At 48.9% G+C, this 12,308-nt stretch overlaps 1 protein-coding gene across 1 annotated transcript; it reads right to left on the bottom strand.

Moving 5' to 3' along the window:
• Window positions 1-374: 374 nt before the first annotated feature.
• Window positions 375-12,002, bottom strand: LOC104459612 (ras-related GTP-binding protein A). The gene is made up of 9 exons (XM_010079433.1): window positions 11,973-12,002; window positions 9,713-9,812; window positions 8,632-8,698; window positions 7,455-7,677; window positions 5,561-5,656; window positions 5,242-5,364; window positions 2,978-3,069; window positions 1,888-2,003; window positions 375-918 (listed from the first exon to the last, which is right to left on the bottom strand). The coding sequence occupies exons 1-9, from the start codon at window positions 11,997-11,999 to the stop codon at window positions 821-823; spliced, it is 942 nt and encodes a 313-aa protein (XP_010077735.1). The 5' UTR covers window positions 12,000-12,002; the 3' UTR covers window positions 375-820.
• Window positions 12,003-12,308: the final 306 nt, after the last annotated feature.

Raw genomic sequence — 12,308 nt, forward strand, 5'->3', positions numbered from 1 at the left:
ATGCACACACCACCCACGACATGTTCGACGGCTCCTCCGTGCCCACACCAGCCTCTCCGGGCTCACCAGGACACCGACCGGGCACGCCAGGACTATCTCTCCGCTTGGTCAATCAGGATCTTTGGCCCCTTTTTATTTACTGAGATCCTTCCATCGCTTTGGCAAGGGTAAAGAGGCCAATGCCAGCCCGACTGCTTCACCTGCTGAGGGAATTTTGCTTCAGCAGCGGGGAAAAAAAAAAAAAAAATCACCTTAAATAAAACTCTGGAGTGGCCTTCAGTCTACAGCCCCCAATAACATGGAAGGAGAAAAGCAGCCGTTACACATCTGCTTGCCGAAGCTGCTCTAGGTTCTAGAAGAAAGAAAATCCACTTTCCAAAGCTCTAGGGTCTGAAATCCCTGGTAGCAAAAATTTATTTTCATGACTGAAGACAAGGAGAAATTTATAAACATATTCTAGCGACCAACCAATAAAACAGTAAATATTCCATTCCTGTGACTTATATGATCACTCAGGAGCAAAACATCCGAAATGGCTCTGCCACGTGCCGCAGTGACAACCAGAGTACGAGACCACGTGCCCATCACCTGTCCTTACTTCTTCCCAACACCACGTACACCAGGGAAGTCTCTTTTGAAGGTCCACAGCGTATCCAGACATCCTCCGAGTGACTAGTGTCCAACGTTAAAAGGAGAAAAAATAAAGCAGCACACTCATTTCAAAGCCCAACAAAGACACCGACATTGTTAGATTCTCCTAAAAATAAGTAGTTCCAATTCATTTTTTCTCCCCCCAAAGACCATGTGCCTTGGCCAACATTCAGCGCATGAGCAGGCTGTGCTTTGGTCCATCCACCCTCTCCAGCTTCTCAAAGTGTTTTCTGGCATTGCGGATGTTGATCAGCGTAGCCGCAGAAGCTAGGATGGAAAATGGACAAGGGAGATAAAAAAAAAAGTTTGAAAAGGATGAGAGTAACCAACTCCTCAGAAGTTAAGTGCTGCCTAAAAGCAACGTCCCGGACAGCAAGCTCTTATTTCAACCCCGCTGCTCCCTGGCTGGGCAAAATTTAACACTGGAAGGTCTGGGCTGCTTGCTGACCCCGGTGCAACACTGAGGGAGAGTCAAAGTGAAGCATGGTCAAGCAGTTTGCTCCCAAGGGTTGCTGCACAAGTCACCACAGCTGCTCATTAGCTGCTCCTCAAGCCCAGTAATATCACAGCTGGTACTTCAGTCAACCATCCGAAAAGAGGAGCACGGGAAGGATCAACGCTGGAAGCCACACGGTTGCCCTGGACAGTGTCTCGTAAGCACCTGAAATCCTACCAGGAGCAGTTTGAGCTGCAGTTGTGTAAACAGTTAAACAGCCACCCTGCGCCTGTGAGGGCTGGCACTCCTGGCTGCAGCTTCTTTGTTAAGATAAATAGATGCTACTATAATTAGAGTCCTCGCCCACCAAGGCTGTTCAGGCAGCAAGAGCAAAAAAACTCCAATCTGATCTATCCCTGCTTCCTCTCCAAAAAATCACCGGGGCTGCCAGAGCAGAACAGCCCAAAATAGGCGATTAGACATGACCTGCTAAATCAGGGCACATCTGTCAGAGCAAAACGATCCTCCACTCGACAGCAACAAATCGCTCAGCTGCCAAAGGCACCCGGTCGCCTTCCGTGAGGGAAGTCGCTTTCTAAGCCCCTTCCCCCAGCCTCTGCTCAGACAGGGCAAGCCAGCGGGACAGTCCACCCCTCTCTGTTAATTACAATCAGTTTTACTGCTCTGCCTGGTGTGTTGGCATTTTCCAAGAGGAGATTTTCCAGTTTAAACCAGACTCATTCAGCTTTTTGTCCCCGCAAACAAAAACAAGCCAGCGGCTTATCTTCGCTTCAACTTACGTATTGAAGGGTCTGACATGACCACCATCACGTATGTGTTTGATGTAAAGATGTCAATGAAAGCAGCAAAGTTAGAGTTCCTGACCTCCATGCTCTGGAAAGAAGCTGCCAGCTTACTAAGAGGGGAAGAAAAAAAAGAAAGAAAGAAAAGGAGTAAATTAACTATTACTGCAACATTGCTCAAACAGCTTCTGCAAGCACACAGCCACCTTCCCATTATTTGAGTTGTTAGTAACAAAAAACTGTTGGAGTCCCCACTTGGCAAGTGACAGCAGAGGGAACTACAAGTCTGGTTGGGTTTGGTTTTGGTTGTTTTTTTTTTTTTAAAGAAAAAACTCTTTAGCTTTAGGCTAAATGAGAATATAAAATGATTTGCGCACGGAATGGTGAAGGAAACTCGAGATACACAACCCCAGTGACTGTGGGGGTCTGCTATGCCCAAGCAGTTCGTGTCGGTTTCCCCACAGACGGAGCAGCTCAGTCACTGGGGACAGTTTAACACCCTGTGGATAACCACCAGAAATAACCAGAAAACTGTAATATCTGCAGACAGCTCTGTACCCCAAGCAGCCATGTCTCCATCTTCTCCAGGCTCCTAACAGGCAGAGATGTTACCAACAGACTGCGGAACCTGGAGGCTGCTCAAAAGCCAAGCTACTCCCCTGCAAGCTTTCTACTTTTCCATTCCAAATACTGGTAACCAGCACTTGCAAGCCTCTTCCTCCCGAAGCAGCACTGCGGCAGTCCAGGGGCCGAAGCAAAGCTCCCCACCTGACTTTCCGCAGCACCGCTGACTATCACTAATTTATCAGCTCAGTCCTGGGACTTCCCTACCTTGCCCAGGAGAATGAAGCCTGGAAGAAAATGGTTGTTTCAGAACAAACCTCTGTCACCCATCAGCAGAGGAGGAAGTTAGCAAGGATAACAATTAACTCAGCTGTGTTTAAGCATGGTGCAATTGAACTGCGGCATCTCAGCCTGCTGAGGAGTCACAGAACGAGTTTTAATTTGGAGAGAGCCTTCGTGCTTCTGGATGAAGCTGAAATACCTGCTGAGGTATCTTCCCCACCTAATGATTACAGCTGCTCACCTGCAACTTAGCTTGAATTGTTTAATAATGTTGCTGATTTTCTCAAATCTGTGGACATCCCGCTGTTCTTTGCATTGATAGTGAGAAATGACCTGGAAGGCAGAAAGAGAGAGAGGGCAGCGTTAGTAATTTATTCAGCACAGGCTTCTCAGGCTTGACAGCAAACGGGTGGTGACCAGGACAGGGATTCCCTTTGCCTCTTGCTGATTGAATCCTGGAAACTATTTGCAACAATACTTGTGGCGCTTTCACGGTAAAACAAGACTCTAATGCCATCACCAGGTAGCCTCTCACAAGTACACAAGATATGCCAGAGACACTATTGTCTGCTTGAGGTCTGAATACTCCAACTTGGCAGCAATTTATATCTCGATTCAAAGAAAAAGAAAGTGCAAGGAGAGGAAAAAAAATGCAACACCTCAGGCAGGGGAAACAGACACCTGACAAGCGCTAGGATAGGTTTTCCTTCCCTAGTCTATCTCTCTGCAGATTCTGAAGGACGGCACCTGAGAGATTTCCCATTCTGCAACACGCAGGATGCACAGCGCTGCTCTCCCAGCCAAAGCAAGCCCTTCCTCCCCAAGAGAAGCTGGCTTCCCAGGGAGTTCTTTCTCCACCAGTTAAGTGAGTCAGACCAAGACTGTGCTGAGCTGCCTGCACTCACATCGGCTCCTCTCCTCTTCCTCCCACAGAACAATCCAGCAACAACACGCAGACCCTAGTGCCTGGCTGCAAAGATTCAGAAGTTTTTAGGAACCCTTGCAGGGCGATCCACAGCTGTCTCTCCCTGACCATCTTCACAAGCCCGGTGGCTACAGACCTTTACTCTCCAGACAAACGAGCTACCGGGCTGAGAACAGCATTTCCTGCAGAAGCGGAACAGCACACAACCAAAGTTACATCATCTTTGTTCCCACAGCAAACCAAAAAGGAGTATTTTAAAAACCTTATGCTGTGTGCTTTAAGCTCTTAAGAATCATGAGACCAACTGCTACGGGAAGTGTCAGATGCCCTTGTGCAAGGACGTTAAACTCTTTTCTACCTAGAGAGTCACGTTCAACAGGATTGCGAGAACTAGGTTTTTGGGGGCTTTTTTTTTCTCCTTGAGCACCTCAAAAAAAAAAATCGCTATGTACTTTGTACTTTTTAAACCTGCCCAATTATTCATACTTCTACAGGTTTAACCAGATTCAAGGATTACATTCATACCAAAGCCTTCATTGTAGGCAAGTTCCTTCCTCCACTTTCCAGATAGGTTTTTCTGTTACTGTGACTTGAACACAATTTCAGAGTAAGATTTAACTTCAGGAGGAAAGAGTCCTCGGCGAAGTTTACATATATGAAAAACGTGAGAAGAGTCTTTTAAGATGTCACCATTACACTGAAAATAAGCATGAAGTTTTTGTAGCAAAGATTATTCTTTATCAGTAAAAAAATTACTTCTAATGAAAGTACTGTTCCACACCACCAAGGTGGAACTATTTACTATCTACAAAAGGTCAAAAAGCAGAACTTGCCAGAAACAGCAGGTGTTTACTTCTGATACTTTAAGAAGTGAGAAAAGTAATGGCTCCTTTTCTACATTTCCTCTGTCACTTCAAAAATCAGACATTTGGCTATCAAGGAAAGCACTCAAAAGAAAAAAATCAACTACTCCTTCAGGTTCGCAAGAGTTTGGGTGCAAAGTTTGGAGAGACCAAACCGAGAGTATGGCTGGACCAGCAGCAACGGTGGTTTTAACCAACACATTTCACTTTGCAGAGACAACGGACTGGAAGCAGTTACCGTGCAGCCGGTAACTTTGAGAGCCATTGCCATCCAACCGCTTGTGATCCTCTATCCTGGGTTTGTACAGCATCAGACAAAAAAAAAAAAAAAAAGAAATCAAGCCCAGTTAAAATGCCAGGCCAGGAGGAACTGAAAATACATTTCAAGCTAAAGGTTCTTGCCCTGTGCAGAAAGGAATTCTCAAGAAAGTCCCACGGCTGAGAACAGAATGGGGATATGAAACCCTCTCATAGCTTGGAAGAGGGAAATACCGACCAAGCCCTCAGCTCAACTGCTAGAAGTGGAAATTTTGGGAAGGTCCCGTGAGCCATGGAGTCACGTCAGCTACTTTCAGTATCACAAGCCCTGGATCAATGCGTTCTGACACCTGGCGCTGGCACCTCTCTTTGGGCTACTGCCACAACAGCGCTTTCCATCCAGGGAACTCCGTCCTAGGCTGGGCAGAGGAACCCGAAGGGCAGAACTGCTGTATTCACCAGGAACGTGGCTCTCTCAAACAGAAGCACTTCATCTGCCTCGATGATCTGAGCAAAGTTCCGCAGGTTCATTTCCAGCTGCTGGACATTGGGGATCAGCTGATAGACTATACTGGACCAAGCCTGTCAAAGAAAGACACGACATCAGGGCTGCATTAGCACTTCTCTGCCTCAGCTTCTTGTTATGCAACATGCTCAAACACTGATTATTTGCAGTTCTGGGTGTTGATAGCCTGGGCAAGACTGAGAAGTTTCTCCCACCTCCGTGTCTAGGTGTTTCTACTACAGTGGAGACTACCAGCGAGGAAGCTGTACAAACCTTGTAAAGTGTTTCATCCCAGATGGAAGTTCTAAAACAAACACATTCCAAGGGACGGGAAAGGCGCTTCAAGTCTTCCTCGCGCTCTTTAAAAATCTGGGAAATAAAAAAAGATTAGCAGTTGAGTTGAAACACTCCTCCCTTTGGTGTGGTTTGCCGTATTGCATTTACGGCAGGCACTTCAAACAAATCTCGAGTACCAACAGCACTGGAGAAAAGACAACAGCAGAGCACACTGGCCAGGCCAGGCAGGCAGCAACCCCTTCCCCTGGAGCAGCAGGGACAAGCAGATCACGGCCGTCTCACAATGGTTCTGATTGGGACTCCAAGCTGAAATAACCAGGGATGCTGTGCAGTGGGAATAGAAGTGGACACGCATGAGGGTCTTTGAGGATCTAAATTTTGACAAGTCCCTGGTCACAGGCAAAAAGCTCCGTCCCCAAGAACAGGACAGGAAGAAAAGCACTCGAGGTTCATCAGTGCGAGCAGCTCTGAGGCTCCTCTTCTCACATCATACTCTGCCCTTCGCAGTTACGGTTACAAAAAAAGGGGGCAGGGGGAACAGCAGAGAGCAGCCAGCCTTGTGCCAGGCTCCTACAGAACTGCTAAAAAAGCTGCAAGACAGCCAGCGACGTGCCTCTGCCCAGGAAGACATGATGACCACCTTCACCTCAGCTTACTGTTCTTAGAAACATGACAGAACATTAACTGACCCCCATGGAATGCTGCATAGGCCAACACTTACCGTTTGGGTCCCGGGATAACAAAGGTTTCAGTAAGATTTACAGAAGCAGCAATTTGGCCCAAGATTTTAGATGCATCCTTCAGCTGGAGGGAAGGCAGACGCAAGCGAGGAAAAGCTCCTCGAATCAACCCTATGAACAAGCTCTTTGAGCTCATTCTGCACGGAGCTGGAAAGCAAAACAAACTGGAAGAGGAGGATCACGACTCTCAGGCAGGAAGAGTGATCCGAAGGCAGCCTATACACGGCAGAAGGCTGTCTGTGCAGGGAGGTCAGGCTGTGCTTTCATCCACAGGACCTCACACGGCCTCCTCTGCAGCTGCCCAGGCACACGCTCACCAGGAATCAGAAAAAACTTTAATGAGACTTCTTAGTTCAGTCAAAAGCCAACAGCCTAAAGGGGCCCCCAAACTTGCTGCAAGCCAGGGAGTGGCCAAGCAGCCAGGGATTGTCCTGTCTAACCCACAAAGCTGATTTTCCTTTTGGTATCAGGAGTTGGCTGCTGTTCAGTCCAAGCTGAAAAAGCAAGTTGGTAGGAACTCAACATCTTCCAAGCTCCCTGCAACCTTTCAAAAGCTTTGAAAAGAACCAAACCCACCAAACACCCCTGAAAGGTTGATCCCCAGCCTTTGCAGAAGGCCTTTTGGGGCAGAGGAGAGGTGGTCTCTGGGCAGGCCAGCCAGACCAGCAGACAGCAGAACCCACCCATAGAAACCACCTTCTAGTCAACTGGGAAAGTTTTAACTTTTTTGGTTATGCTTTAGAGCAGAGCCTATGCTGAACTGAAAGCAACAGCTAAAGAGAAACCAACTGTCACCACCACAAAGCCATCCAAACGTTCTACCTCCCTTCTGCAGCCAAGGGCTGGTGAAAGGACTAGAATCAGTGCTACAAAAGAAAAGGCTTAGAGTAGTTATAACTAAAAACCATTGGGTCTGTTCTCCACTAGATTATATGCAAGAGATGGTGATGACATACAATTTAGAAAAGGCAGAAAAAGCTTAGAGGGTTTTGACAATTCTTAACATCTGAGAAACCCTTCTAGGATGAGTGCTGATGGGGCTGTGTTTGAAGTATGAAATCACAATGCATCAGCACAGCCAAAAGATGCTCTCTGTGAAAGCATTTCTATGGCAACTACCAGGTTCTCACCAAATCTCGCTGATCCTCCTGCACCAAGTCCATCTTGTGCACTAGACAAAAGATTTTTGCATCAGGAGAGTTCTGAAGAATTGCCTCCAAGCATGACTGATAGTAGTGCATGTCCTTCTCTAGTTCACGGCTCTCTACATCAAAGACATAGATGAGGACTTCTACGTTGCGGAAGATGTTGTCCCGCTGACTGGTGAAGTAGTTCTCCATGAAGGTGTCCTGTCTGAGAAGGAACAGAGCAACAAAACAAGGAGGCTCCCATTAGAACAACCAGGTCTTGCTTAGCGCTGTCAGGAGAGCTGCTACGTGCACAATACCTCCTGCTAGAAAGACAAGGTTTGAACTCTGAGCTAGAGTCCCCATCACAGTGGTCCAGACAAGAGCCCCAAGGGTGGCTTTATTCCCCACATCATGGGGCTCCCTGAGCATTTCCAACCAAGCGAAGCTGGACACTCCTGAAGAGCATCTGCTCACCAGCCTCACAGAAAGCCCCCAAGTCACAGCTGGCTGCTTAGTGTCCTGTGCAAACAGGGCTTCCGGATCCACACTGGCTTTGAAGAGTTGTACCTTAAAAAGCCACAGCAGCAGAAGCTAAAATATAATCAAAACTCTAAGTGTAGCCTCTTATTACGGGATTTAAATCTCCTTTAACTCTTGCTGAACATGCATGAGGACATGAGAGCCAATGAAGCCAATGGACAGCGCTGCTGAGGCTCTCTGAATGGGAAGAGTGTTCTTCAAAAAGCTGCTTCCAGGAGGCACAGGATCACTGTCAGCCTTCAGCATTGCTCCTCAGCACGGACCCCACTGGGATCAAGCTGGTGATGAGCGATTCTGAAACCAGCATCACCTCTCGCCACCTCAGGAGAAAGTCCAGGCAAAGGGCTCAGGCTTTCTGCCAGCAGGAGAAAGCAGACAGCAAGGGAAGGGTGGACCTACACACTGCTCCTTTTATGTAGGGATAATCACGCCAACGTCTTCCACCCACCAGCCTAAGATGTGGCATCCAAAAACCAGTTTTGCAGTGCATGGGTAAAGCTTGCTCTGTTCTCTTCATTCACAAGCGGTGTACTCATCCCTCCGGGGCAGCAGGACCTCTGTTTTGTTACATCCCCAGCCTCACTCCCCAGAGCTAACCCCCAACGGTTTCAAAAGCAAAAGAATAAACAGTACCTACCCTCCGCAGTCCCAGAGGTTCAATACCAGGTTTCCTAGAAATCTAACATGGGAGTGCTCCACATCAACTGGAAAGAGACAAGAGGAGTTTACCGACTGTACCACACACCCCCATCAGAGCTACCTCCTCGGGCAGCGGAAAATGCCGTTCTTCGCAACACAGCCCGCAGGTTGTAAAATCCCCTCAGAACAATACCGCTGTACATAAATGAGCAGCTGAAGGCACTACAGGAAAAGAGAGTTCCCAGAGTAATTCAAACCTCCCTACCCTCCACCCAGGACACTGTTCTCCCCGGAAGCACAGCAGGTGGCTCTCCTCTAACACCACATTCTCTGATCTTGGTGATATTTTAAGAATGGCATTACTCCCAACACACTCTGCAAGGATTTGAGCAAGTCTTAAAAATAAATCACTAACACAAAGAATGTAAACTTTAGGAACAGGCCAAATGTACAGCAAAGAGGAAACATACGCCAATCCCTGACATTAGTCCTCACAGGCATTTCCCAGGAGTGTCAGATCCTGACAATTCACACCCCGTTTCAGAGGAATCACTGCTCTTTCAGATCAGTGGCTTTAGAGGGGGAAAAAAAAAATAAAAAGAAGTAGAATACGCTAATTAAGCCTAGCGCAAAAAAAAAATTAAGCCTCCTGCCAAATGCACAGGTGCACAGCAAGATCACTGCACCTCCATCTGCACTAGATATCAGCTGGCTAACAACAGGAAAGCTTCACCAGCAAGGAGGACCATGAGGAGGCTCGGAACACTCCTCCAATAGGTGTAGCAGCAGCAAAGGCTGCTTCCTGATCGAAAAAATAAAGAGTTAAGGATAAAAGTTCAACAATCAAGCAGCAAAACCGAAAGCAGTGCTGCTTTCCCTTTCACTCCAGCTTCCTACCTGCCCTCAGCTGAACTCAGGAGGGAAGTTCCCTGCAAGGCGTGGCAGCTGGGAGGATCAGCAGACACCCACCTGCTCCAGAGCAGAGGAGAGGCCGGGATTGCTGGAGGGAACGGCCTCGCCCCGTTAATGAAGGGGGTTTTAGCCCTAAGAATTTGCAGTTCAAACAGGAGAAGTCTTACTTGTGGCACCCAGGCGCCGCGTGTCCCTGGCGATGTAGTTCGCAAAGATAATGGACCTCATGCTGGTCTTCCCAGACCCACTTTTACCCATCAGCAGCACCTGGGAGGAGAAAAAAAAGAAAGAATTGGCTACCACAGAGCACCAAGTCCTCCATGGCTCCCAGGGTTAACATCTTACTGCTGAAGCCACCGGACACAACACAGGACCACCACACTCCAGCTGTGACTGCATCAAAAGAGCAGCAAAGAAGAAGGAAATCAAGAAGCAGACATCCTTCCCTCCTTGCTATCCACACTCACTAAATCATGCTCAGCCTGAAAACCTTCCCATCATTTTTTTTGCATTCTTGAACTATGCCCCCCACCCCCTGAGGAATCTCTGCCTTCCCAGGCACCGCGCTCTGTCCCACCACCCAGAAGGGAGTGCAGCCAGCCCGCAGCCGCTGCCACCAAACCCCCTTTTCCCAACACACACTGTCAGAGGACTCCTGGAGCTCAGAACCAGCGCTCGGGGAGGAGTGGGAGCTGCTCCTGAAGCTGCCGCAGCCTCCCCCAGCCCTTTGCACCTGCACACTTTCCAAACACACCGGCACCGCAGGTGAAGGCTTGCTGTCATCAAAAACATCAAAGGGCTTTGCCAAGACAAAAGAAAAGCTTGATCGCAAGCCTTTAAGACCAGGCTGGAAACAACCCCCTGCCCACCCAGCACTGGTATTCTCCACCCGTTACTTCTCTCCTGATCATGCTCTTTTCATTCCCATGTTTTCTCCTCCCTGACAGAAGTGAAATACAAGTTATATTTCCAGTTTCCAGCATCAGAAGAGCAGCAAAAAGCTAAAAGCAGATGGAACAGCCCAGTTCCAGCGCACCGTGTAGGACAGACGCTCGACTCCAGAGTCCTGTGTGCAGGTCATCAGGCCAAAGGAGAGGCAGCACCTCTGGTAGCCAAAAACTAGGGATGATTTGGGGACAGGGAAGAGTGGAGACAGTCACAGGGCAAGACTCTACTCTGTGATCTAAAAATAAAAATTAAAGAACCCCAACAGTGACAGCCAACACAGACCTGCTCACAAAAACAGCTGTTAAACAAGTTCCAGTTACAAAGTCAAATTCAGCCTTTGGCAACAGCTCTGAAAATCTATCATCAAGGATAGTTTAACGGGAGCGCAACCAGCCCTCGCCTGCCTGCCCAGCCCGCACGAGTGCCAAACACTAGCTGGGAAGGTGCTCGCCTGACTCCCAACCTCGCCCCGTGACTGCACGGCAACGCTGCCGGACTCTCAGGGCAGCCCAGGAGAAGCGGAATCACAGAATTGCACAAGTTACCCTCCTGAGAGCAACTGCAACATCTCACAGGCTGCTGAGCGCCCTTTCCATAAAGCAGCGACCACATGCCTCGATGATTTGGTAACAAGGACTCTTCCTCAGAGAGGCAGGCTGGTCAGGTCACACCCTACCAGCCTTTCCGGAGCAAACCCCCAGAAAGCCACGCTGTCTTCTCCCCCAGGCTACACGCAGAGCGGAGAGAACATCAGCATCTCTTATTTCAGACCACCTGCAGCAACAGCGCGTGCAGAAACCCAATACGGCCCCAAGGCACAGCCCGCGCCAGCCTACAGGCGAACCCAATTCCCAGGTTTTAGACTGCGGAGGCCTTTCACAGGGGTCAGACACCAGCACGCAGCGCCAGGCAGGAAACCCAATCCTAGCATGCTGCAGAAAGATAGCTGTTCATTCTCTACACAGACACTTTAACAGCTTTGGATCTGCTTACTGCTGGAAAACACACCCTCCACCCCTCCACTCTCGGTACAAGTGCTGCTCCTTCCCCACGTGTTTCACCCTCCCAGGAGCCCTCAGTGAAGGATGGGCTCCCCACACTCTGTAACACATCAGAAGAGTCTCCCCACAGGCCAACGCAGCAGGTTAGAGCATATCCTCTTCCTTCGTGCTGCGGGAGGCACGCAGTGAGCAGAGGGTTTTGCAACCCATCCCAGAAACACTCACACAGCAGTTATGGGGATGGCTCCGCAGCCAGCCTGCACCACTGCTCATGCTACCAAATGAACTCAAACCCGGTTTTAATTTCTAGCACTTTAAGCAAAGGATGCATCTGCTGACTCTGAGAGTCTTAGGAGGCTCCTGAACCACCTGACAGCCAAAGAACACACCACAGTTCAGATGCAAACACGTAATGACATCAGCAAATGCAGACAGGGAAGGAAAACCCAACGTGAAGAATTCTCCTTCCAGTTCTTACCTTTTTCTTCATGGCTGTGCTTGGCATCACCCACCTACAGAGAGAAGACCATGTTGTGACATCGCTCTGCTCTTCTCCCTCGCAGGCTTCCCTTCAACACCCAAATCCCACCCACAGAAGCACCGTGCAAAAGGGGAAGCGCTCCCATACTGACACAATCCCCCCCACCCTCCACCTCACCAGGCACTTGACAGCTTCTGCTCCAGAGAGCGTGGGGAAACTTTACCAAAAGCCTCCTGCTATTAGAAAACCCCCTAACACGCCCGGGATGAACAACGCTCCCATAATCACACGCCCGAAGGAGGATAAATGCCACCAGCGCTGGAAGGCAGCGGC

The sequence above is a fragment of the Pterocles gutturalis genome, unplaced genomic scaffold, assembly GCF_000699245.1.
Source record: "Pterocles gutturalis isolate BGI_N339 unplaced genomic scaffold, ASM69924v1 scaffold5024, whole genome shotgun sequence".
Classification (NCBI taxonomy): Eukaryota; Metazoa; Chordata; class Aves; order Pterocliformes; family Pteroclidae; genus Pterocles; species Pterocles gutturalis.

Coding starts and splice junctions, on each gene's coding strand:
- LOC104459612 (XM_010079433.1), bottom strand. CDS start 11,999: ATGCCAAGCACAGCCATGAAGAAAAAG. Junction 5,365..5,560: donor GGGATGAAACACTTTACAAG/GTTTGTACAGCT, acceptor TTTCTTTGACAG/GCTTGGTCCAGTATAGTCTA. Junction 2,004..2,977: donor CAATTCAAGCTAAGTTGCAG/GTGAGCAGCTGT, acceptor TTCCCCTCTTAG/TAAGCTGGCAGCTTCTTTCC.